The sequence below is a fragment of the Erithacus rubecula genome (assembly GCF_903797595.1).
Source record: "Erithacus rubecula genome assembly, chromosome: 2".
NCBI lineage: Eukaryota > Metazoa > Chordata > Aves > Passeriformes > Muscicapidae > Erithacus > Erithacus rubecula.
In genome coordinates, this window is record NC_136685.1 from 57,499,812 (window position 1) to 57,527,502 (window position 27,691).

Genomic DNA, 27,691 nt, shown 5'->3' on the forward strand with positions numbered 1-27,691 from the left:
TATGATGGATATGGAAGAGTTTAATGCTGATTTTTTTTTATGCTACCTTCTTCCCCTATTATCTCTTCTTCACCTATCCTCCCCAGTGCTGCCTCACATGCCATTAGCAGAAGGTAATGGTTACAAAATAGGTTACAAAATTAAGAGTATGTTAATTTAATTGGTGCCATCTTTCCCTTATAGATCCAAACATATTTTTTCATCAAAACAATTGGAGTGTTTTGAGGGACTAATATGTGTCTTCATACATGCATCTCATCCAGAGCTTAAATGCCTTTTATATTCCTTCTGTGCTGGTTAATATCCTGACTTTGCAATGTGAGAAAAGCAGCAAATGGTTGCTGAATGCAGCCTTCTGGACCAGGACATGCTGCTGAAGGATCCTCATGAAACTCAGCTGGACAAAGAGCAAGTGCTGCCCTTCATTCCGATTGAGATGACATTTGCAGGATTTATTTTTGGTAAGAAGGAGGGTGAGTTTCTCTTGTAGCTCTTTAATGATCTGTCTAGCTATGAAAGATATTCCACAGTTATCTCCAGTTGCTATTGAAAATCTGATCCTTCAGCTTTTACTAAAAACACTGCAGCTAGGGCTCCCTTCTTAGGGAATGACAGTGAGTTCAAGAGACTTCATCCCACAACAGCTCCTAAGGCAGCTGGAGAGGAAGGGGCTGCTTCTCAGAGTGAGTTAAAGCACTCATGTGAGCCTCTAGCTTTGAATTGCCTCTCTTTCCTGGCTAAGTAGGCTCACTTGTGGAACTTTTTAATGAAGCAATAAACTTTCCCACCTACCTTCTGCAGTGCCAGTACTGTGTTAGGATTGCAACATTTATACCAAATGGATTTTAAAATAGAAGCAAATGGTGTGACTCCAATTCCTGCTGCAATGCACACACTGACTCGGTAGTGGAAGATGTCTGTGGTTGCAGATCCATATGGTCCATCCACAGCCAGTCTACAGCAACAAGACATTTAGTCAAGAGTCAACAGCACATAAAGTGACAGAAAGGTTAACATTTGTTGGGCTACACATTGTCAAAAGTGAATTTCTGTTGAAATAAAAGAGAAAAGACGTGTCTAAGATGGCACATAAATTGCCCGTACAAACACATTTAATTTTCAGTGGGTTTCATTTAATAGAAAAGCAACTGTCTTTTCTGAAATGAGAGAACAAGAGCACCCATGTGGATTTGGGGCCTGGCCATCTATTTAAGCATGCAATTGCAATTTTCTGGCTTTCTGAAATGTGATTAGTCATATAATTGCCTGTCCAAATTTAGCTGTGGAATTTGCATATTTAATTATGAATTACTGAAAAGCATCCTGTTTTAGAGCTTTATTTGTTATATTGTACATATCAAAGTAAAGAGGAACAGATTATAATAATAATTTTTAGAAGTTTTGTATTTGAGTTAAAGTAATAAAAGAGAAGGCAAGAAAAAGGTCATCATATGCAAGGGAACTACTATTTTCTCAGCTCTTTCTGAAAAAGCAGCAGGAATACATTTTTGGCATAGTACTGTACTTAGTGCCTGATGTAAAGGCAAAATGTGTAAGGAGAAATGCTTGTTGGTATTACTACCTCTTGTAATCAATGTTGCTGATGCCAAGAAATTAATTTTGGTCAAAATTAGAGATGGAAAAGACTACTGAATAATCAGATCAATTCCTTTAGCAACATGAAATGTAAATACACACAGTTCTTTGTAGTGCTCTTTCCAGCCCTGTCTTTATACAGCATACATGCTCAGAATATGGTTTCACCAACACACAGTCCTTAGGGGGAAAAAAAAATTATCTTTTTAGATTTGTTTTGTACTCTTTATTGCATGAATCAGCCTCAAAATTTACCTTTAAATAGTACAAACAAATAGACACACATAATTGAAATGAAGTGCTTTAACAGGAAAATAAAGGGCAACCCCCAAGCAAGGCTACACACAAATATAGGGGCACAAGATATTTCAAACCTTATTGTTATTTCTTAAAAAGTCCAAGCAAACATTTTCCCTTCTATTTTAAATATTTGAAATGCCCTGTAAGTGAAATAGCAAATTAAACAGTTACTCCAGCATAACTTCTGGAAATATGACCCTAGACATAAAGAATTTTTTTAAAAATATGTGCAGTTATTTAAATTATTATCCAGCCCAGTGTTTTTTGAGCAATCAAAACTTCCTGTAAAATATGGTTAATTTGTGGTATGTATGTATAGTGCCTAAGAACAGCTTTCAGATAAGCTTTCTATGTAGCTCGATGTGAGGCTGGAAGCAATTCTCATTGTTGTCAGTAGATTGAGACAAAATCGATCTGGAAGAAATTTCAAGGATTCTCTAGCCTGTTGTGGTGCTATAAGACAGGTTCAATTATTTCTGAATCATCCCTTGAAGAGATTTGTCTTGTCAGTGTGCTCCTAAATTCTCAGGTGACAGAGATCCCATCATTGGTTTGAATGCCTTACTCAGCCATAGCTATATAGCTTAGCCACATACAAAGCCTCAGAGAAGCAGGCAGGAGAAAGAGGAGAAGGAGAAACAGCTCTGCAACTCATTCATTTGTTCTAGCTAGAGTGGGCAAAGGTAGGAAGAGAGGAAACAAGGAGACAAAAAAAATTATTACAGTTGAATTTGCCAAAGAAAAGTAGAAAGTAGGGCTATGGATTTTCTCACTGTGATTTGGATTGTCCATATTCTTCCTATCCATTTCATTAGAAGAGAAATTAGATTTATGGGGAAGGCTGGAGAAGTTTGGTTTTGAAAAAGTGTTATTAACAGATTCTATGATTATTTTTTAGAATTTAAACATTTGCTGATCACCATGATGATTGTGTAGTACTCCTGACTGTAAAAGCAGTTAGATTTTGGGGCAATGTATTAAACCAACAATTAAGTCAGCCAAAATCCTGAAAGAGACATAACATGGAACTTGATTATTTTCACATGAATAGTCTATTCTATAGTTTTAGCTCTCAAATTTGTCAGAAATCACAACTTTGATACCTATATATATATATATATGTGTATGTGTGTGTGTGTATGTGTATGAACATTTTATTGTAATCCTCTTTAAGTATTTAAAAACCACTTATTTTATTCTTAATCCTACCTTATTATTCAGTTGCTATGTCTTCTGCAGTTTCTGCTATATGTTATTTTTTAATATAGTCACCAATTTGGTATATGACTCTAGATATTGAAACTGTGAAAAAGACCTGGTTTTTGCTTTATTGCTAATTTACTGTTCAAATATTCTTTTTAGTATCTTGCAAGAAAGACACTGAAGGATATCATTAGGAATCCTAACAAGATTAAAAAGAGGAGTGTGTGTATATGACAGCACTGTTAATTTTAACCCTGCATTGTAGCAAGCAACATTTGATAACTTTTTCTCTTCCTCATTTTTTACACTTGCTGTCAATCACTTTGAACAATTTTTGCTCCAGTTCTGCTGAAATTACATACTTCTCATTCCAGTTGCTTTTAACAAAGGCACTGATTTCATTTCTAATTCTTCTTAACTGATACAATGCAAGGACTGGACCAGACTTTCCTGTCTGCAGCCACCTTCTAATAATCCTCTGCAGCTCAGTGGTGTCTATGAGCTTCCCAGGGGGAAATCAGTCCCTCCAGTCCCAGGCCCTACATACTCCACCAGAATTTAAATGATCCTATGCTGGGCTCTTCTTTGCTGAAAATCTCCCCTATTCCTGCAAGCAGTGCTTGAGTAAAGCTATGTGGTTTGAATCTGTTCTGTATAGAGCTGGATCCTTGACTGGAGTAACTCAGGATGGCTCCTTTGACTGCAGAGGATCCCTGCTAACTTGGAACAACAGACAATCGACTTTTTGCTTGTATTAAGATACCAAAAATACATAATTTGAACACAAATAACCTTTATAAAGTGGAGTGGGGTTTGGGAAATAGTGATGAGGTTGAAGGTGACTGTCAGAAAGAGGTACGGTTTAGGCAGATGTTTCAGGGACCACAAAATATCTAAGGGAAAAACTGGAATTTTGGATGGTAACTGATGGGTACCATCAGAGGACAAACATGGAGCACAAATCTAGCAGATATCTTCCAGTGTCATTTATTAAACAACCATCTTCCAAAATAGATATCTTTAGGTGTAGATATAGGTGTTAGAGATCAAGATGGCAGCAAGAGAAAAAGATATTTGATATGGACTTCAAATCTTGGATTAGTCATTACATACTCTTAGTAGCTTTTGACCCCTGTTCTGGCTATTTGCTTGTGGTATATTTTAGCATAATTTTATATTTTTGAATATGGAACTACAATCTAATAATATATCATAAAAATGTACACGAAGTTAATTAAAGTTAAAATGCTAACATTTATTTTAAAATGTAGAAATAACATTTTAAAATATATAATCTCTTGTTCAAACCTGGGTAACATCCACAGTTCCTTGAAAGCTTTTTCCTCTGCTCCAAAGGCCTTGAAAAGGGCTGCAGTCCAATCCCCGACCACCCTCACATGGATGCTGAAGTAATCCTCCTCGGGAGCTGAGGTGAGGGTGAAAGGGTGCCACTCCAGCTGTGAGACAGATGGGCACTGCAGAAATATGTATTGGCCAGCTCCCATTTTAAAGCCATGTTTCTTCATGTGGAGCTCAAGGACTCCAGAGGAGTGTGTCACCACCTGAAGAATGATAAAGGGACTATTTTTCTCTCCATTCAGAAGGGTAAATGTTTGTTTTCATTAGGCCACAGATGTCCTAACCTATGTGTTGCAGTGTTGTTGAACAAAGGCTGTAATTCAACAATTTGTCAACTTTCTTGGTATAACCTGTGCAAAAATATTTCTTAATTGATTAGAATAATTCCTTAATTCCTAGTTTTACTCTCATGTGGCACTGCTAACTCTGTGGGATTACAAGGAAGAAAGCACAGTGAGCTCAATTCTAATACATTTTTATAGTGAGGTAATCTCAGTTAAGCAGCAGTTTGTATGTCACATGTAATATACTGAGATTCTCAGATCAGTCAGTGAAATCAGCAGCAAGACTTATCCAACATCCTGTTCCCCTTGCACAAGATACACCTGCACCTGATCCCTGCCTTGATACAAGTGGGCTCAGCTGCTTCAATAGCAACATCCTCAAGCTATTCTGATGTGACCTAAATAGCCCCTTGGCACACAGCTGGGAGAAGTTGTTACAGTGGTATTAGTGAAGCCTCAACTATATATGCTAAGTAATCATATAACCCTTCATCTCCTCGGAAGCCTCCAGATTTTAAAATAAAAATCATGTACTGCTACTGAAGTCAAGGTAGTATCTGGTGTTAACTGCAGTAGAACATGTTTTTAATTCATTAAAAAGAGAGACCACAAACAGATGTTTGTGTTATGGTGGTATAAAGTCTGGCACTTCATTTATCAAGTTTGGTCCCATATGGAATATTCTTATGGATTTGCTATTGGAATAAATGCAAAACATAAAATCAATACTTGGCTGAAAACAGGGTAATGATTGAAAAGTTGCTGAAGCTAGGAGTGAAAAATGAGGTTCCTAATATAGAGAAGTTACCTAAAAACAATGAAAAAGTCATTGATGTAATGTTTTTTTTCCAGATATGCAAGCTATGTTACGTACCTTAGTAACAATGACTTCCTGTTGAAATCTCCAAAGCCTAACAATTCTTTCACACATGTACAGCACCAAAGGACTTAAAACCCACTTCCAAGCCTGTAGAAAATTCCATATTAAAAAGCAATGTTTATTTGAATGTCTACAAAAATACTTTGCTTTTCTGGTTTAAATCAGCAGATAGCCTAAAATTAAATTACTTGATTTTCTGTGATTTTTGGTTTGTCTTTCTCATGAGAGTATTTGTGTTGCTGGTGTAGCTGTTCTGGCTTTCTTGTGGAATAGACATATGGGACTCCCTCACAAACACACTCCAAAAGCAGTACTAATATCTTTCTGTACTCTGGCCGAGAAGAGTACTTTAAAATCTTTTCCTATTAAAAGGCAAAGAATTAATCTATTTGGATGTTGTTACATTAAGATGTCATTGGACCTGAAGCTGTATAGATGTATACAGTTATATAATATTATCCATAACCTTATTTTTTTTCCCATTCCAAAGCAGTCAGGTAGGAGTAGCTTTTATTGTCAGCTGTGAGTTTGCTGATGGTGCATGAGAAAACATTATTCCATTAGAGAAATGGGATACATTTCCATTTAATCCATTAGTCAACTCTTTAACAATACATGTGTTTGGTTTTTGTTTTTTCTTTAATCTGGGATACTGAGTTGGTCATACTTTAAGTATAGCAGATGCTGTGCTTGTACTTGCTAATCACATGTACTGATCACTGTAACAATCAGAGATATTTGGTTATTCAAGTATACGAGCTGATCATTTCGCTGAGTTGCACTGATAGCTAAGATAATTAGGTATAATTGAATCTTCAGGATTTAAAAAGAACTCGGATTTTTTCCACCCGAGGAAGAGATACTGTTTTGTTCCCACTTCTGTTAATTGCGCATCTCATTCTAGCAAACTGAATACTACACAATCATGTGGCCTTTAAAATCACCAAAGAGTAACTTTACTTGCTGAAACATTGACTTTGCTCTGCAAGCTGGGTAACAGGCATTATAAAGTATCTTTTATGAGAAGCTAGCCATAAAATTATGTGGCTTCCTTAGAAAGTGCTAAGAAGATGGAGTGGCAATTTCCCAAGGTTGTCTTGAAAATTAAAAAAAAAAAAAAAAAAAAAAAAGCAGCACTATTTAATAATGGGAAGAAACCAGCATAAGCCAGAAGATTCTCAGCTAAAGCAGAAACTCAACACATCCGTTGTCCCTAAATACTACAGGTGTCTCTGCTCAGTGGGTAATCTCATGTCTTGAATACATTTGCATATATCAAGGCACAATAATGATGAGATCTGTTTTTCCTCCCTTCTATTTGTGCTACCTGTAAATAAAAGCATGTGACAGGAATGATAAGGTTGCAGGCTACCCTGAGAGAGAGCTCAGCTGGGATTTCAAATGTGCCATCACTCCAGTGCAATGGAGCATTAAATCCAAAATATCTCTTGGCTGGGTTGGGACAATGAGGTATCCACCAGGAGAGCTGGGCTCCTAAGATCCATGGCTCCTGGCTGGCTAATCAGGGCATCTGTATTCTTGCCCAAGTAGTGCTTCCACCTGTAATGAGAATGAACTGAGATGGGGCAGTGGTGGCTCAGGCCAGGCTGTGAGGACACAAGTTTGGATGCCTCGGGTGCAAGGGAAGTGCTCCATCATCCTCAGTAGGAGCCAGGCTGGTCTGCATCCCACCTGCTGGAATATAGGGCAGGGGAGCAGGTGTGGGGTGACTGAGAGAGGGGCTCTGTCCTGGCAGCTCCCCCAGGAGCCATGGCCAGCATGGTGCCCTCTGGTCACTTCACAGTGTCCCAGCTGTGCACAAGGCTGTCCCCTGCCTGCTCCAAGGCTGTCCCAGCTCCACCACCCCTCCCAGTCCTGCACAAACCATGGTTTTTCACCTCTGAGTGAGTCTGTGCTGCTTGTCTGTGGTGTCTAGCAGGAATCACACCATAGCACATCACACATCCAGCAAGGCACTGTTCGTATAGATGATCTATATGCCATATGGTATTATCACAATTCATTTAAAGTAATGTGACTTTACAAGTACGGCCCTGGGTAGGCAGGAAAGTGTGACAAAATAGGCTTAACACAGAGAAGTGGAAGTTCTTTCCAGTTAGTTTTATGATAATGAATGTCAAGACATGCTGTTGGAAGCTAGCTTGTGTCTGTATTCATGGTGCGTAGCCGTGTATTGATTTTTATGGTGACATTGTAGCTGAAATTTTTAGAGAAGCATTCATTTTCTCATTAATATGCAGGTTGGATAGTGGCTAACAATAGTTTAGTTTAAGAAAAATCTATGTCAGCCATTAAAAGAGCTACCAGACACTGAATGCTAATTTTTCTCCTTTACTTTAGGATTTTCTTTGGTATGTTTTTTTCTTTTTGGAAGAAACAACAGAAACTTGCATATGAGCAACCTAAATCTTGAGCTGAAAATGTTAAATGATTTTGTTTGTATGCAAGACATCTGACATACTGTACAAGTCTGCTACTTAATTACCCCCTGTGGATTTGCAGTCTTGTTCTAGCAAAATCACCCTTCCGTGGGAGATTTTTTTCTGCCTTTTGCCTTTCCTTTTCATAATTGATTGTTTCAAATTCTCTCCTTTTTACCTAACTTAAGACATCAAGACTGGACAAATGAAGTGTGTGCCCCAAAGCAAGGACATTATTTTCCCTCCACTTTATTCTCCCTTGGTATTTAAATTATCCATACTAAAGCACTATTAGTTAAAATAATAATATTAATTTGCATCCCCAGCTTTACAGTTCTATTGTATTTTCTGTATCTCTGCCCCCATAAGGTTTTCACTTCGAGGCTATCTTTGTGCAATGAGCACATCAAGGATATTGGTGATACTGAAGTATTCAAAATAAATGTACACAGCAAATCAGAGAGTGTACAATTTTGATATTCATACCCGTCAAAGAGATTGATAGTTAGTGTTCTCTAACTAAAGGATCTTCCAGAAATAAAAGTTGTTGTAAATGACACCAAGACTATATACAATACCCTTCACCTGCACATGTCTGTACTGATTACAGAGGAGGTTGGGATCGGTGTCTTAATGCACAGGGAGAGGTCATGGAACAGGAATGTGAAACTACTCTCTGAACATGACACTAAGTGCCAGTCACTGGCACACTCCAGCCCCCTGCTCCCTAAGACATTTGACCTCCCAAGAAAAGACAGTAAGTTACAAACAGAAGACAGACATCACTCTTACCACAGGTTTGTTGCCAGAAAACTGTGGCAAGGGGCACTGAGTGGCGTTCTCCCATTCCCAGTAGTGATCTTTACAGTAAGTGACATTGTGAAGCAGCAGACTCTGGGGTGTCTGACCTCGGACGAGCTGGCTTAAAACAAAAATGTTCATCAATGATGTGTTTCTTCCTAAGGTTTCTGTGTCTCTCTAGGTTTTGCAGTAGTAATCGAATGCCAGCTCTGAGATAAATGAAAGTTTGAGAACTGGCAATTTCAAACCTCTTCTGCTCTCCTGTTCGAATTACCTCTCCTTAATTTTACAGTGAATTTTTGACTGAAGGTGAGAAGTGTGCTATAGCATTGGTATCCATCAGTGCAGCTGAAATGGAGAGAGCCCTTGCATAGAAAATATACATTTTACTGTATGTGACAAAATTTGATTTCCAAGTTCTTTGGAGTAGGCTCTCTGACCTCCTCTGTGTTTGAGCATCTGGTAGTGTTTAGTAAAGTGATAAAATTTAATAGTGACAGACCTTCTTCCTTTACTGCTTTCTAAATGTATTTTTAAAAGCTATGGATAAAGTTGGAGGAGTGTAATTAGATGTGTACTCTCTAAACAAGCTAAATTCTAGCTTCCTTACTTCTGAGAATGTTAATGATGTGAATTTTTAGAAATATATAAATCCTGACTGTTCAGTTTAAATGGGTTTCACCTGGTGTTGATTATGGGTAGAGAAGGAAGATTTTTATAGGGAAACCCTGTTTGTTTCATGTTGTTTCTGAATGTCCCTTTCCTACTTAGGTTGGCTAAGTTCAGACAGAAAGGAAAGGAGTTAGTCTTGAGTGAGGTTTTTGCAGCCACCTGGGAAGGAGAAAGAAGTGGGAGGTGGATGAACCCTTGGGGTTGGAGTCTTTTTCATTAGCAGGGTAGTGGCAGGGAGTTTCTGGGGCAGGAGGAAGCTCTGTTGCAGTGCACTCCCAGCCTGGGACAGGCTGATAGTGTTTTTAGCAACCTGGTCTAGGGGGAAGTGTCCCTTCCCATGGCAGGGAGATTGGAACTAGATGGTCATTAATGTTCTTTCCAACACAAACCATTCTGTGATTCTGTGAACACCAAATGACTGTCCTCAGATCTGAAAAGATTAACTACAGCTTGCAGCCATGTGCACACAAGCTAGTCAGCATGAAAAAATCTGTGGAGCAAAGTAATCTTTGTTGAAAGCCCCTCACAGGACATGATTGAGGGCTACCTGGGGCTTGGGACTAGGTCTGGCTTGATCCTCTGAATGGATCACTTGTTAGTTCTTGGAACACAGCAAGGTGTTCTGTCAGTGTATTTCCACCCCAAGCACTGGGTTATGCAGCCCAGGGATTATACCATGGTATGAGCCAAGCTCAGGGGGTGAGGAAAACCATGAAATTTACCTCAAAACTGCACTCCCTGAATTGAAATGTGAATGCAGATTAACATGAATGCTATCACACAGAAATGAGAAAAGGAAGTGGAGGATAGCTCACAAGGGAGAAGCAGATGATGCCAATGGAGCTGGAAACAGAGGATGGAAATGTCTGCTCTCACTCTGCATTGTCAGAGGATTTATCAGTCCCTGAGCTTCTCAGGGAAGGTCCCATGCATCTGCTGTCTGTCACTGTAAGAACTCCAGTCTTCTACTGAAGGACTGACCTTTCTTTGGTGCTGAGGAATAGGGAGACAAACAGCAGCCAGGCAGCCATCTCTGTCCATAAAAGCCACTGGCTGGGCTAGTCGTAAGCCTGAGATTTTTGTTACTGCAGTAAATTAAACCTGGTTTATAGTATAGTACCTAGCACTGCTACTTAATGTATGTAATACTATGTTTGTATGGTGAGGAAATTTGGGGTTCTTGTCCTTGTAGAGGAAGGTCAAAATAACTTTACATTTATGGAGGCAGAGAAGAATGGCCACAGAGACACCTGCCATAGGGTAGATGACATCCTGAAAACTACTCAAGCTTCTACAAGGTCTTTTGCAAAATGCTTTACAAGAGCTATGAGCATAAGGTCTATCCCTTACTGATTTGAACCCACGAAGTTTTGATTCCTCATCTGTGATGTCCCCAGTTTCCAAGCATGAAAGTTCATTCATTGATAAGGTACAGGTTGAAATGGTAGAAGACTGGCTGAATAATCTGAAGGACACTTTCATTCCTCAGAAAAGTGAAGTATTTTAATTTCAGAATGTTTTCATTTTGTAATCTCACCAAATATCCCAGCAGTTTGTTAGTAGAAAAGCACAGGATTGTAGATTTGGATGGTATTTCATCACAAACTGTGTACATATACTGTTTGCACAAACACTTACCCCATACCATGGATTATTAAACCAGTGAAGAAAACCACAAAGAGGTGATGGGTGTACCAGAAAACCTCATAGTATGACCTTCTGATGAGCTCAGTGGATGAAGTCATGATCAGAATTAAAGCCACAGTTATCACAACTCCAGTTATTCCAGCTATTGTGGTTAGTACTTGTCCTGTTGTGTTCTAGAATAAAAATATATTATTAGTATTAGTAGTAGTAGCTATTGTTGTTGCAACTGTTATTTTTATTACTATTTCTGTTACTTTCTGCTATTGCACCTGAAGCCAAAATCTTCAGAATAGGAACAAAACCAGAACAATACACAGAGGCAAGGAAATCCCTCATTTTACCACAGAACAGCATCAAAAGAATCCCTTTGCTCCATTTCTACTCAGGCTTATTCCAAACAGATATTTAAATATTTGCTGCCACTTGTTTCAGGAGTTGAAAGGAGGAAAATAGACAGTGTCATTCGTCCTTTTATCAATTTTGATTACTTACTTAATGAATGTGTGTCAGAAACAAAGAGAAATTATTAGAGAAATGAGAAGATTAAACCTAGAAGTCTAGTAAAGAGAACAGCACTAGAAACCAGATTATTTATGTGAGGGTGATAAAGTGAGGTGCTAAGACACCTGCAACAATAGAGGTGTGGAACTCTCTGTGCTTACTTCACTTCAAAATTTGTGGGGCTGTAACAGCCCTGAAATGGTACACAAAGGTGGCATACTCTCATTTACCTAAAAAAACCTATCTTATTTACCTGTTCCTTACATTTACCTGGAAATAAACTGCATAATGCTTGGGTTTATTTTTTAAAACACGTATTTGTATTAACATTTGTACAGTTGTCAATAATGAAACATTAATATGCTGCTCCTTCTTGTTCATGACTCACAGATGCCAGCACAGGTCTGGTAAATCTGTCTAAACCCACCAAAATAGACTGAAATGAGAGTGAAGATGTATTTTGAACACAACTGTCAGATGTTGATTGCAGTTATAAAGTGCAAATCGTGAAGAACAACAGTAAAAATCTCACAAACAGGATGAGAATCAAGCTAAATATGCCATCAGAGTGTAAATGAAGTCCCCATTTGGCCTACAAAGCATGTCTATCTTGTTTTACCAGTGCTGATGCACGGGAATGAAGGAACTCAGCACATCTTCTGGGTTCTGATTTGGTTCTACAGCTTAATACATTAGGAGGAAAAAAAACAAGCCTCTATTGTATTTGTAAAGTGCACTCATTTGATATGGAAATCCTGGAGGTTAAAGGAGAATAAAATTCCACAATGCCATTTTTATAGTCACTTTTTACTGTAAAATCATTCTTTCAAATGCTCATACTTGACAGCACACAGTACATTTTCAAATTGGTACCTGTGAAGAGTGTGTTCAGATCCTATTACATATTAACAGGATTGATCTAGGTGATATTTTGAACATTTCCACTACAGTGGCTAGTTTGGATGTTGAGATGAAAAAAGGTAAAATGTCGAAGAAACTTAGTACATTGCTTCAATAGCAATAGGATGAAACTGAAAAGAAAGCCTGAATTGTTGATCTCAGAACTTTCTTCTCTGAATTTAGAAACAATCTTTTGTTTGCTTCCCTTCATAATTTATTAATTCTGAGTTTAGGTACTGAGACACAAGTGAGTGATAAAAGAAATATAAATATTAGAGGTTAGAGTAAAATCTAGACTGTAAATTGAAAGGTAATTGTGGAGTGTATGGCTGTAAGAAATCTGAGAAAGAATCTTAAAATATTCTAGCCTTCCTCCTCAAGGGTATTTAGGATCATAATGCTAATTAGAGGCCTACCTCACAATTATATCACTATGGGAATGCTCAGTGGGGAAAAATAATGCTTACTGAAAGATGGCAAGTTTCTGCTCAGAGCTAGGAGCTTTGTTCTGCTCCTGGGGAGCACCTCACAGGCATGCAATGGAATTGGTCACTGGGTGTCCTGGAACACTGGGAAGCTGAGCCCGTGGCTTGCTGTCCTGTTGTGATAAACCTGACTGTTTGTCAACACTGACATGGAGACTTTTGCATTCATACCACTGACTGCATCCATTTGCTTGATTTTCCTCAAATTTGAAATTTTTTGCTTGTTGATTTGGAAAGATGAAAAACCCCATGCTATCTAAACTGGAAATGAACTGAGGAAAAGCAGGACAAGCATCACAGCTTAAAAGCACTATTGAATCCTATCAATGGCTGTCCAGCCATCTTCTCCCTTGGTTTCTTTTTTCTTGTTTAAGTGGAGCACATCACTGCTCAAAAGAACCCCCATCCATGGTGTTCAGGCAGTCCTTATTTCATGCTGACTGTGTGGGCATTTTCTAAATAACAGAACAATATGCATGGGAGTCTCATTGGAGCCACTTCAATCCTGGAATATATAACTATGAAACAGGATACACAAGGAAACATAAAGCATAAATGTGATGTGTGCTGTAATGGAATACAGGAAAAAAAAAGCTGATTAACTTTTGCATGCATCCTCTGTATGCTCAGCTTTATGTTATGAATATTATAAGGGAGAGCTTATAATGCTGTTGTGGGTTATCCAAGGAAGTGGACAGGAGGCAGTCACTTTTTTCCCCAAAACAAGCAGAACCATTTATGGGTTGAGGATCCTAAAGCTCTGCTGGGCTCTGAAGAGCACACAGCAGCTCTAACTTCCCCTGCACTGTTTCCTGTGAGCAGATACCCTCTGGGTGGTTTTGAAGGTGCTGTAGTAACCCTCTGGGTGTATTGAAGGTGTTCTTCCCTGAGCAGCCACAGTCGACACATAAAAAGGCAGAATCAGCCCCCAGACTGAGAAGGTGCTGCACCACCATGGGGAGAGACAAATAGTAAATGCCAAAGAGTTATTGTGAAGTGTTATTTCAGTTATTTTTCTTTCTGGAAAGAACTTGTGTTTGTTCCATGTATTGATAGTTTAGTTTTGGGGTTTTTTAAAATTCTTTGAAGGTTTATTTAATTGCCTGCTCTTCACAACACTCCTTATCCTCCCCCCACCAGCTGTCTCCTGACAAGCTAATTAAAATACTATAGACATTTCTTTGAGCTTAGTAACCTGAAAATTGCAGCTCTGAGTAAGTGTTTTCAGCTGAAATTGAGGCTAACCTTTGGCAGCACCTTCTCACTCTGGTTAAAAGGCTTTGAAATACACTTTTACCGACAAGAGAATCCACAGAGGAAAACTTTTCAGATGAGGAAACCTAAAAAGTGACATCTTACTGTTTCATAGGTCCTGATTGGGTTCAAGTAGCTTTCATTTGGGCTCTTGCCAAGACCAGAAAGTTTATTCCGTAACCCCCCAGCTTCCTTTGCCTGGCTGGAATGATAGCGCTCCATGTTGATGGAGTGGGCAACAATATGGATGGCTGCAGGAGGGAAAGAGTGGTGTGAAATTACAGGCACACTTGTATGTGCCCACAGTGCAGAAGGAACCTCATTATGCACACTGTGAGCTATTTGAAAAGCTCAGGCATAAATTGAGAGTTTTGCATGGATTAAGCTGACAATAAAAAGAGAATTTTATCAACTGCATGTCTAATATGAAGCGACTGCTTCACAGTGGAGAGGACAGGAACAGCTCCAGGGTCACCTCCCAGGTTTGCAGTCAAGTGCCCTGCACTCTCCAATGTCATCAAAGGAGGACCTCTTGAGAGTTAATATGAAAGTACATGGTCTGACTTTAAATTGTTCAAAATTAGGTAAACTGATTAAAACTCCTGTTTTTAATTAATATACTAGGATGTGCCATGGTTTACCCTTGATACACAGGAGGTTTAGGCAGGGACATGTTCACAACTTGCACTAGAGATGCTTTCAAAATCTGTCCCCTATTAACAAGTATCTGTAGCATTATTTTATGCAGGTGAAGCCTGGGGAAGCCACAGGAACTATGATTTAATGGGAGAAGAGCAAATTGCAGTGTTAGATCTGATTTGTCCTGAGTATTATATATTGCCTCTACTTCTGGCCTTCTCCCAAAAGGTATGTGAAATGATCAGTCGAGAAAAATACCTTAGATTGAAGTAAGAACTTCCCTGTAATTATTTTCTTGGATGGAAAGAGTATAATTTCCAGAGTGGAAAAGGAAGGAATTTGTTTTATTATTGGCTAACATAGATAAAGTTGTAATCAAGCTAGGTGCAGAGTTTCATTTTTCAATATGAGAGATTCTCAAATCCATTATATGAAAGTTGTAATTAATGCAAGATATTAAATGCCAAAGGATGAAAAAAATGACAATGAAAGATAATTGTATGTTTACAGCACAGCTATTTCTAGTTTTTCTAATTAGCTTCCTGTTATAATCTCTCCTTCAGTGGTTATCTGTTTCTGTCCCTGACCATTTAAAAAACCTTTCTAAAAGGCAGTATTTGTAGTAAACCAATTATGATCTTCTTCCCTGAACAATATTCCCAAAACAATTCTCTCCTCTCCTCTCCTCTCCTCTCCTCTCCTCTCCTCTCCTCTCCTCTCCTCTCCTCTCCTCTCCTCTCCTCTCCTCTCCTCTCCTCTCCTCTCCTCTCCTCTCCTCTCCTCTCCTCTCCTCTCCTCTCCTCTCCTCCTCTCCTCTCCTCTCCTCTCCTCTCCTCTCCTCCTCTCCTCCTCTCCTCTCCTCTCCTCTCCTCTCTCTCCTCTCCTCTCCTCTCCCTCTCCTCTCCTCTCCTCTCCTCTCCTCTCCTCTCCTCTCCTCTCCTCTCCTCTCCTTTTTCTCCCCTTCTGAAAATTGTGACTACATTGGTAAAAGCAATGTCTTACTATACTAGTCACTGTTTAACCATAGATGTGAACACAGGAGTAAATGCATAGGTATTGTTGATTTTTTTTGTGCCTCTCCACTTAGTGGGCTCCCTCACTCTGCATGCTGGAGTCCAGCTCCTCTTCAGCACCTGGGGACAGCTTGTCCATGGGAACATGAGTTAAAGTAAGATTCTGGCCATGGAAATGGTTAAAGCAGCCAGTGCAAGAAGGTAAAACTTTTCCCCCAACAGTAGGTTATCCCATGTGTCCAAGAGGACAGAGGCTATTTTCACTCTGTACTTCTGAGGTGGTCCTTCTACAGCAGTAGATGTGCTGTGGTTGGTTGATTGTCAAGATGCACTCCATTCAAAATGTAATGTTAACATAGGGACTCCCCCTGCCACTCTTGACACCTGCTTCACCTCATTGCCTCATGCTTAGATATCCACTGAGAGATGAAAGACCTGTTTTAAAATCCTTGTTACATTAAATTTAAGGCAAGGCTTAAAACCAAATCACATGTCCTACTCACTTGGTTGACTGGTTCTTCTCTTTTGAGCTGTCTCCTGATGAAGCCTTAATAAAAATAATTCAATATTTATTGACATAGGCATCCCAAATTAATATCCTGAGCACCCAAACTGCAATATCAACCTCTCATTTCTCCTGAATCTTTGGCCCAATGAATAATAAATTATTTATACAATCTGGAATAGCTTCAGCAGGATGGAGGCTGAATCCAAATAGGTATGAACTGCAGAGAGATAAAATGAGCCTGGAAATTAGAAGACATACTCAAGCCATCAAAGGAATGAGACTCTAAAATAACATTTCAATAAACGGGATAACGAGATCAAGCAATGTGAGCAGCTTTCAGCCGAAGGTTGGTATTTTATGAGAAGGTGTGTATGGCACGGCTGTGAGCACCAGAGGGTATGGGCTCAGTGTCCTGGCATGTCCTGCAGTGGTGTTATGGGTTAGGTGCTGCATGGGAAACAGCCTTGACCAGGTGAGAGGTGCATCCTGGAGCCTGTGCATGGGAGTGTGCTCCAGCACCCCGGCAGTGCTGGGACACTGGAAGGAAGGCAACACTGGACCACAAGCAGCAGATGAGATGTGTGGATTTAGACTGTCAAAACCCAAGAGCCCAAGAAGCTCTGAGCTGCATGGTTTAGGTGGCAGCTCTGTGAAGGCTGTGGCAGTCTGTTCCCCAGTGTGCAACTGATGTATAAGCAGTGTATAAACACTGTTTATGTATTTAAGTGTAACAGCACATTTAAGTGCTGAGTAGGAAGGGGAGAACTGTTCCTACAAGGGGCTTCTTTCAGAACAGATGTGTTGGTCTGGTGAGGATGTTGTCTGATCCAGCTGGAAGGGAATCAAGTCACTGCCTGATGAGGACCTCATTTCTTTGACATCTGAAAGAGCTCACTCATGGTATATGAGTGTGGGGTAACAGATTGCTGTCTTTGGAAAGTTGTGGAGTTACATGCTGCACATTGTCTGGTATGGGCTAAGAGAAAGAGGAAAGAAAACTTTCAAAGGATGGAAAACCCTCACAATGAGTCTCTAAGTAGACTTCTACTGAGAAGTTTTATTTTGGCATCTACCAGTGATTACTGTAACTTGGGCCTTTTGCCCTCTGTACCCACAGGATGCTCTTTATAAATCTGGTGTGATGTAATTGTCCCCATGGCCTCGGGACCAAGGGAGTTTCACACAGTTAGGACCATAGTGCTGTTTTACCAGAGCCTGCCTGCAGTCTGTCAGCTATAGGTTTTGGATTATGTTTGTTCATTTAGAATTGTGACATTGACTAATTGCGGAAGTTAGAATGTGGGTTCAGAACAAGAAGCACTTTCTCTCTTTCACCTTCAAAACAACAGATTTTTTTTAAGTGATACCACAGATTATAAAATATTTGCATGAAATGATGACATTTCTGTTGTTTAGAAAGCTAGAAAATCTCATACTTTCCCCAAAGTCAGGATTTACATGATTTGCACAAATTCTAGTCATGTCAGCAGTGACAGGATATCTGATGCTATCGGTTAATGCTGAGTGTTGAGAGTGAAATGAGGTGCTAGTTTTCTCCAGACAGAGGTCCACATTTCCTAACACAGTATTTCTAGTCTTGGACAGAAAAAAACAGGTCAAATGGATATAGTTTCTCAAGAAGATCTTGAGACTATAGTTGACGAGGAGTAATCCTGTTGCAACTTTCCCTTGGAAGAAGAAATTTGATTCTGGCAACTAGCCTAGTGAGATTTTTCTGCAGGTGATCAGAGGACATCATCTTTTCATCTGCACATTGTTCTGTTTCCCCTTTTCTGTCAATGGAAACATCATCATACCTTCTTCTTTGGGATCTACCTTCCCTTCTGTGTGACATTCTCTCCAGGTTCCATATAGAGGATATTACAAATATAGACTTCCAGAATGAACAGAACAGTTGTTGTTGGTTGTTTTCATTTTCTGCATGCTATTCTGTGGTAGATGTTAACATACAAAACGTAATGATACATTGAAAAATATTACATTTAAAATAGTGATGTACTGAATATGTTGGTTTACCTGAGTCTCCCATGATCTTATATATTGCCTTGAGGGTTATTAGATTAATGCTTCTGATGGGTTTCTTTGTGCTGCTAGCAAAAAATGACGCAATCTAAAAATGAATTATAGCTGGATGGTAAGAGTAAAGCAAAGATCTAATTCCATTTTCAGTGTGGTTCATTTAATGTATAATAGCTGTAGCAGAATAAAAATTCTGGCACTGAACACATTGCCATTAACTAGAATATTTTACATCCCTAAAGTGCATTTTCTGAAGGTCTTTGCATCTGCAGTATATAGAATTTACTAAGCAATTCCAAAATTGGTATGCAGATTTCTGAAATATGAGCTTACCACAGTTGGTAATTCTTTCCTCTGCACCGCTTATCTAAGTTAACCATGAGGCAAAGTTGAAGGGACTACATCTCATAATTTTTGGTTCAATTTTTCCTCATTTTGCATGTCCAAACATAACATATGGAATAAATCACCCAGTCTTTTAAACAAAGTTCTTTTTTATAACAGTTCATGAACACTGAAGGATTTTTGTTGTTTTTAATGACATCTGGAACCTCTGAAGCACTTAACATACATTAATTTGTATTTGACCCTGAGATGTTCTATCTAGTCCACCTCAGATCAAATAAAAGGCTTTATTGGAAGTAGAGAGGGAGGAAAAGAGTTGAGATTAGATCATGGTGTTTACTGTACATATCCTTAAATACAAAGAGAAGTAATTAAATTATCTTGAAAGTATGGTCAATTTAGCTACTCTTATTCAGCCAATTGTGCCTTCAGTGAAGCATGCACAACTCTCATTGAACTAAACAGACATTTCATGTGTTTATCTGAGGACAAGATTTCACTCTCTTTTTTCTGCATGCCTGTACAGGAGAATAATCAAATTGGAGCTTGCTGCTCGCAGTTAAACATTTTGATTAACCAGCCTATCATGCTAAAGTCAAAGGGTCAAATCCTGGCCTTTCTGCCCACAGCAAAGAGAGCAATTTTGCAGGCAGATAACCCAGGCATGGAGAATTCTGCTCCTGACTAAGGCTGGGGTTCTTTTTGTCACCCACTGTCTTGTGTCATTCCTAGTTATTCAGAGCCCTAATTCAGCTTCATGATGCCTTTGTGGACTAAAAAGGTGCAGGTAGTTTAAAAATTAGAATAGTGTCCACATGTGTGCTAGCATTGTATTTTGTTTTGAAGAATGGTTATAAACATCAAATAAGAACATGACTTGGACTATTTTTTATCTTAGCTGGAAGCCTATAATCTTCAACTTAATATTGTTTCCTTCCTAGTACTTGTTTTGGATTTAAACAATCTGACTGGAAAAAAAAAGACATTTCATGGAAGTTTGATTTTCTGTAATTTCTGGAACTGCAACCCTGAGGTGTCAGCTAAACTTCTTTTGAAGATAAGCATCTGCTTCTCTGAAAATTTAATCGCTTACACAAAAATGTGACTCAGGTCACCAAAGCCATTTACATAGTTTACCAAAAAGTGGTTGAAAATGGAAAGGTTTCCTGGTATTTTTAGCTATAGATTTTTCAGTGCTTGCCAGAAGCCAAGCACACATGGCATCACCATCTTTCTTTATGCACTTCGCATGTTCTTAAAGAAGAACACATTGCTGGAATTTTTAAGAAGCAGGAACCACCATTTCAAACAGCCTAACTCCAAACAACCTTGCTGTCCTTCCCCTGATTTCCCTTAATTGCTTAAACTTTATTAATATCATAATTCAAAGATTGATGAAGCAAAATATCTATATGACCTTTCTGCGAATACCAAAACAATGCAAGTAGTTTCTTTTTTAAGATAAGCCCAACATATGAAGTAAAGAAAGAAAAATCCCCCCAGTATTCTCCACTTCAGAAAATGCATGAATGTGCTTTTTTTAGAAGGTAAAATTAGTACAGTAAGAGGTAGGTTTTGTAGAAAACATTATTACTATCTCTTGTAGTGTCTTTAAATTTCAGGCCACTGTGTCTCAGATGAAAAGTCTCTTTTCCATTACAAAGCACAGAATTATTTGAACTGATCAAACTGAGAGTGCATGAAACTCTGATTTTATTCTAGCAGAGTTACAGGTCTATAAGGAAGATTTATTAGTGGCTGAATAACTCCCAGACAGCTCTTATCACAGACAGGCATGCAGAACGCAGGAAGCCAAACTAAGCAGAATTCCCTTTACTGAATTTTCAATGATGCCCTTGATTATAGATAGCATTGTTTACTGTCTCTCTTTCCTCCAACTTCCCTCTTCCACTAGTCTCTAATTATATCCCTTTATGACTTCACCAATTAAAGTCTGCTCTTGAATTTGTATTAGAGCTGATGAAAAATTAAAGGTACAGATGTACTTTTTCCAGGCACACCTCAGCTAGCTGCCTGTTAGAATCCAGACAATACTGATGTTGCACTGACTATTTTTAGCACACTATTAAATAAATATGCTGTAAAAACACCACCTGGCAAACCAGAATGAATGCATGTTACTTTAATAACAAAGAAGTTTACAATTTTATATTGTGAGGCTAAGCTCACTGATCTGATCTTCAAATTGGTTTAACTTCTTGCTGCCACATTTAGTCTATTGATCATACAAGGGTGAACATCCATTTAACTAAGAATTACTAAATTGCAAAAGACTAATGGGAGTTGACTTTGTTTTGGTGTAATAAAAGGCAGTATAGGTAGTACTAGGATAAATAATGTGTCAGTTGAGATGAAAATGGCATCTATTTACACATCATTTTAACACTGTTAGATTTTATTAAAAAGGATTCAGTGTACTTGTGGGTACCACTCTGAAATGTTGCTTTTCTGTCACAATGTGTTCTGCAGATTTTATTTTTCTATGAACTGAAAATTGAATTTCAGGCCATTCTTTACGCAAGTCTGACTATACAGTGATGTAGTGCCAAATGTGATGAATGTTTCTCACTTCATTGTTAAGGAAGCAGGAATTCATAGGTTGTCATGCTTTTTTTATTAGACTTCCCTGTGTTGTGTTTTCTTTCACAAATATCTCATCAACTATTTTTCCATTTTATATTTTAGGAAAAAAAAAATCAACCAACCTAAATAAAAACCAAAAAATGAACCCTTGATTTCTCCCTAGAGAGTGATTTAAATGAGAATTGCATGATCTGCTTTCTGATTTTATAATTATATGATTATATGCTTTCTGTCATTTCACATTGGCTTCTGTGTCTTTTTCCTTGAAATTAGTGAAACCATTAAAGTAATCACTTTTCTGATAATTTGCACTTCCCTAACTGTCCACATTAATGCACTAGAAAATATTTTAATATTATTGTAAAAACTAAAAATATAAAAGGTTTAACTATGCAGTTTTGCTTTCTTTTTGGAACATGACCTATTGTGCACCAATTAAAGTTGATTAATTTATACTCCTGGGTTGATTTATTAATTAAAGAAGCAATGTTGCACTCTATAGGAATCTGCTCTGTTGTGAAACTTGACTCTGATGAATGAGTGGACATGACAGATTAGTAATTCATCATAACACACTGTAAGATGAATGTTTGCATCTGTAGCCTTCCCTTAGGAATTCTTTGGCATGACATACAGAAGGCAAACTTTAGCTATTGGTTCCTGTTGGCAATCCTGACTTCATATTCTTGTCTCACTGCATGAGGACATTAACAGCCTGTGCACACAAAAACAGCTCCCTCATGCAGGCTGAAAAAGATATTGGGACCAGAATCCACCCTGACAGCCTGGGGGTAGAACAGTTACCCTGCAATGGCTCATGCCTGCAAATAGCCCTGATTAATTCCTCTGTCTCCTTCCCATTTTCTGAGAGATCTATCTATCTATCTATCTATCTATCTATCTATCTATCTATCTATCTATCTATCTATCTATCTATCTATCTATCTATCTATCTATCTCAGATACCTCTCCACCTCTGTGCACTCATTTCCTTCTTCACGCTGGCTTTTGTTCAGTCCTCTCTGTACATCCTTCTTCCTCAAACTATCTCCTGTTCCCCTCATGCCCTCTGAATTCCTACAAACTCCAGTCTTCTCCAGCTCCTTTTACTACTTAGAGAACAGGAAGGTGCCATGTCTTTTTCCCAGCCAGGTGAAAAAACACCTCAGTAAGTCACTAGGACCAACGGAATAGATAAATTTTGGTCTCAAGTTGCTGTTTTTCCATCAATGGGGCCAACAGTTTCCTGGACCAGCCACCTACTAAAAATAAATATCTAGAAATCCATTGTTTTTGAGACACCTGCCTCTCTCAAATTCAGATCAAATTTATTACCTGGTTGAAAAATTAGTGAAGATGTATTGGTGGGCAGATGTGTGGTGTCACTCATAAACATCATTTCCTTGCACATCTCACCGAACTTCTACCCTCAGGGTTTCAATGAAAGTTATTTACTCTAAATTTTAAGAGCATACAAATTGGCCAGATGAACTAAGTGGAAAGTGGTGTTTACTATTCAGATTGAAAGTTCATTTTCTTAACAGTCAAACTTTTCTCAAGCAAAAAACATTACAAATGGTTAATCAGATGGGACTCCTACACACGTTTAAAACTGCAGTCAACAAATGATTGCACTAAAATATCACATCTCAGAGCTGATGGGGATTACAGCATTAGGCAGAATCACTGTGAAATTCAAAACAGTTCAAATGCAGAGAAGAAAAAAATAAAACCAAAAAAGCTTACTTGCATTTAATGCAATTCCATAGGCAACCATCTTGTGAAACGTGATGTTTTTGTCAAGCTGTCTCCTCAGTGCTCCTCCACAGTACTTGGTGAAAAAGCAGAACTTGTTTTATATCATTCCTATTGGTGTTTACAACTCACATTTTGGAGAGAAGAATTCAGTACACTTGAAAATGGAATACTGAAGGAATTCAGTGGAAGTTTTGGGTTAGTTTTAGGACTCAGGTAACTTTCCTGAGCGACACTCTAGGGTTTCTGAAGCTATTCATCCAATATAGGGGCTCATAAAAGGGTTTGATAAAGCTCTGCTGCACTCAGCTGTGATTTGTGAGTGGTTTATCTGAGCTGACATTAACTCTTTTGCTGGTGTAAGTACACCAGGCTGGGCCACGACTGCTTTGTGAGCTTAGCATAGCAGAGCTGAAGTGCTGGTAAAGCCAGCTTGCAATGCAAACATTTTCTCTGCTTTCAGGAAATGCAGAGCCCAGGAGAGTGAGGCTGTCTAGACCTCAGGTGGCTGCATGCTGATGTGTTACTGAGCCGTGCTCCCATTATTGGGAGGGCTCTGCAGCAGTGTGCTCACAGCCAGCTGGGTGCCCCTGCACTGAGCCAAAACTAACACGCTCTGCTGGAGCCCAGACAGCACTCATGGGCAGAATTCACTCTCTGAGTGGTGCTGTGGGTGTCTGGATTGCTCATATGACCTGGCATGCATCCATGTTATTTCCCAGCTAATAAGTCTTCTAAAAATCTGGAGCACCACAGGGTGGGATGTCAACACACAGCACCTCCTTGGAGAGGCACTGGATCCAGCCTGGTACTGGCCATGCTGGAGCACTCAGATTGCTTTGAACTATGCTCCTCAAGAGCAGAATATTGTCCAGAAGGGCAAAACGCTATCTGTGGGAAGAGTTCAGTCCTCTGAGCTCTTACTCAGCATCTAAGTGGGCACAAATATACTCGGTGTGAATTCACGAACCGATTCAGAAGGCCACGACACCTTTTCTCTTTTTTTTGTAAATGTTCAACTCCTGAACTCAAATAATTATATAAGTGTTGACTCACAGCCTAAACACTGCTTAACATTTAAGCCTAACAATCATAGAAACAAAAAATGGCAGAACTGAAATAAGAACCAGCTTACTGTAAAAGAACTGTACCTTACCATTTCTAAATTCCTGTTCCTGGAGTCATGAAGTGGTCAGCGATTTTTTTACCCAAACGTGGCATTGGGATAGCTCTGACTATAATAATTCAATGCAAGTTGAAGTTATAGCTAATAGACCTAAAGCCTTAAGTACTTCCAATGCACGATTCCAAGGTTAATGTGAATGCCTCTGTTACAAAAATGCATTTACCACAAATGAAGACCAGAATGTTCTCAGATAGAAGTGTTTAAACATGTTCATTATTATCCTTAGAACATTTTTATCTATCTGAACATTTTATTTCTCCAATTTTCACTTTTCAGCTACAGAGAATATACATGATGGATAAGAATTTTCTCCATTTGGCCAAGCATCATTATTATGTCCCTTTTTTGTAACTTCTCACTTTTCTCTTCATGACACCATGCTATGCAGCAGCTGCCAAAATCAGTGTTGCATTTAGAGCACTGTGTTAAACAAGTCATTTGTTTCTCTTCAGTCATGAATACTGACAATTTAAATGGTAATAACTAGGCAATAGTGTACAGACTTCTCTATCAAAAATTAAAATTCCTTGGAAAATGTTTGATGTGGACAATACTGCTGAACTACAGAAATAAAAAAGAGAGGATAATATGGCTATTTGAGAAATTATACTTACAATGCTTGCTCCTCTTAAGAATGAAATAAGGTTTCTACAGACTGGTAACAGGATTAGCATGCAGTTAAAATTAAGGCACGTTGCAGAAGCTCTTGCCCAAGCCAAGGTTGACTGTACATATAACAGCATAAAGAAATTAAATTACAAGCTTGGTAAAGGAAGGGCAAAAGAAAGAAAATACTATATTAAGATACTACTATTCTACGAGAAAATTACTTTTGAAGCATCAAAAGTTTTATGAAGGATGTAAATAAAATCAGACTATATTTTTCCTGTTAAGCCCTTAAACAATCAAACTTATACTTACTCCCAGCATGATCCGTGTGTAAATGTAAGCATTGTCATCTTCATACCAGTGGAAGGTATCAATAAACAAATAGAAGTTCAGTCCCAGCCACACTAGCTGCAGAGAGGCTGAAGATTAGTGACATTTACAGTATTTTTAATGCATATAAAATTGGTTATGGTTATTGCTTTAAGTGAATCTGAGAGATGTTTCAAAACCAGTGTGCAATACAGTTTTTAATCACAGATGATAGAAATTAAAAATGCCTGCTGGAATGAGATTATATTCAGTCCTACACCCAAATACCCTGGAAAAGATATAAATGATGTTTACTGTGTCATGCTTTTAATCACAGACCTTAACCTGGTCTCTAAAAAGGAAATAAATGCTAAAATTTTAAAAAATCACAGAAATTGAAGGAATTAAGAGCTAAGGAAAGGCCTTTCTCTGCTCCCCATACACAATTGACCAAACTGTCTGAAAATAATTCAGAATATAATTTCAATTAGATTTGCAAACCCCTGCTCCCTGTATCTGAGGACTAAAGTACATGGACTTAAAAACAATTAAAAATAAAACACTAAGACTTTAAATTGTTTTTAAGACTAGTTATAAAAAGGCTGCTGAATATTTTATAGCAAGTTTTACATTAAGCTTGGGAGTATTACTGTAAGCAAACCATAAAATGTCTTTTAAACAAGCTTAAAATATTTATACATATCCAATTAGATTTTTTTAATGCTAAAAATACTCACTAATAACAGCACTGAGAGTTTTTCATTCAAAATCCAGCATCCCATCCTGAGTGCCTCTCCCTGTGCTAGCAGCAGCTGACTCTTGTCCTTCAGTGTAACCTGAGTTCTCTGTCCATTCCTTGGGCTTTTCTACCAACTCCTTTTGTTTTGAGTTTTTAATAAGCACCTACTGGAACCATGAATTCTCTCTAGGAATTTTGTAATTACAGACTGCCTGACAAGAACAGATCACCTGAGTGACATGTCTCATGATCTGTGTAAATAAAATGCAGATCATTGTCCAGTCCTTTTTCTCTCCAGAGTTATTTCCCAGCAAATGATAGATGCTGTCATTAAATTGTCCTCTTGTACTAGCATGTATTTGGGTGGGGTATTTTTTTTCTTTCTTTCTGTCTTTTGAACAGGGTGCAACATTTCTTCATGATTTGTCTTTTAATTCAGTAGCAAAGAGCAACATCCCTGATGTGTTTTTAGTATGGGAGTGTGTCCTGGAGTGGGCACTGCATTTACCCTTGGTTCCCCTTGCCAGAAGCTGTGCAAATTCTGCCTGTAGTAATCTCATTCTTTCTCTAGTAAAACCATTTCCTTAAGGCTTTCCTGACTTGCTTGTGAAGGAGACTTTTCTGTGACAAAATAACTGAAAATTTCTGAAAGTTGAAATGCTATCAAGCTCAGCTACTTTTTAAACCAGTGCTAATGGCTGTTCGTATGAGTTAGCAGAACCATGAGAATGTCATTACAAATGCTTGGAATGCAAACATTTACAAGGGATTTGCTTTGAGCTTTATTTTTCTTGGATGTAAAATTATGTATTATTTAACAAACTTTATGACAAGCCATGTGCAGTAATTGGCCACTGTCCATTATGTAACTTGATATAGGCTGTCCCCCCAACCACCCTCTTTATAGTAGCTATGGTAGTTCAGGGGCTAACAAGATAGTAAATCTTGCTGTATTTTTCAGGGGTCAAAAGATGAGGAAATAAGGGAAAAGAATGTGCAGATGGTAAGGAAAATACTAGTAGGGTCAGATGCCAGCTTTAACTACTTAAAAAAAAAAAGAGGGAGAGAAAATCCACTATCTGGATTAGCTGTACTTCAAAGGGAAATGCAGCACTGCGATGTTCAGCTTTGAAGTTCAGCCGATCCAGACAGCAATTTTCTAAACTGAGTTAAAACTGGCATCTAAAATAGATTTTTTTTCAGAGTACAGCAGATTCATATGCTGGTGTAGGCTCCAAAATTTGTCTGGATCAGCAGCTGTACTTCAAAGCAGCACATCTCAGTACAGCATTTGACTTTGAAGTGCATGTGGTCCAGATGCCAGTCCTCTTAAAGGAGCCAATGAATCAACTGCACTTTAACTTTTGTCTGTTGAAATAGCTAGGCTTTTTCTCATCTATAATGGTAATGTGTGTGGTCTCGAGTATGGCATCTCTCAATAAAAACATAAAGTTAACAGAAAAGCTCTTTATTGCTTCATTTTGTACAAAGGAACTGGTCAACATCATTTTATTATACTGATTTGCAATGATCACAGCCAATTTCTAGCACAAGCTATTCTGACAAGACTCAGGAAAGCACATTTTATTTATTAAAAAGGTAATGGTATTCAATTTTGTTA

At 38.4% G+C, this 27,691-nt stretch overlaps 1 protein-coding gene across 1 annotated transcript in view; it reads right to left on the minus strand.

Annotated features, from left to right (window-relative positions):
* Positions 1-26,113, minus strand: part of NOX3 (NADPH oxidase 3) — a gene marked incomplete at both ends in the record, with an annotated part of 37,702 nt that extends 11,589 nt beyond the window's left edge. Inside the window, 10 exons of the mRNA XM_079299089.1 lie at positions 793-955; positions 4,408-4,661; positions 5,617-5,709; positions 8,856-8,985; positions 11,175-11,356; positions 14,429-14,574; positions 23,219-23,303; positions 25,028-25,138; positions 25,335-25,430; positions 26,069-26,113. Of these exons, the coding sequence (XP_079155215.1) occupies positions 793-955; positions 4,408-4,661; positions 5,617-5,709; positions 8,856-8,985; positions 11,175-11,356; positions 14,429-14,574; positions 23,219-23,303; positions 25,028-25,138; positions 25,335-25,430; positions 26,069-26,113 (1,305 nt within the window). The remainder of the gene's footprint in view (positions 1-792; positions 956-4,407; positions 4,662-5,616; positions 5,710-8,855; positions 8,986-11,174; positions 11,357-14,428; positions 14,575-23,218; positions 23,304-25,027; positions 25,139-25,334; positions 25,431-26,068) is intronic.
* Positions 26,114-27,691: the final 1,578 nt, after the last annotated feature.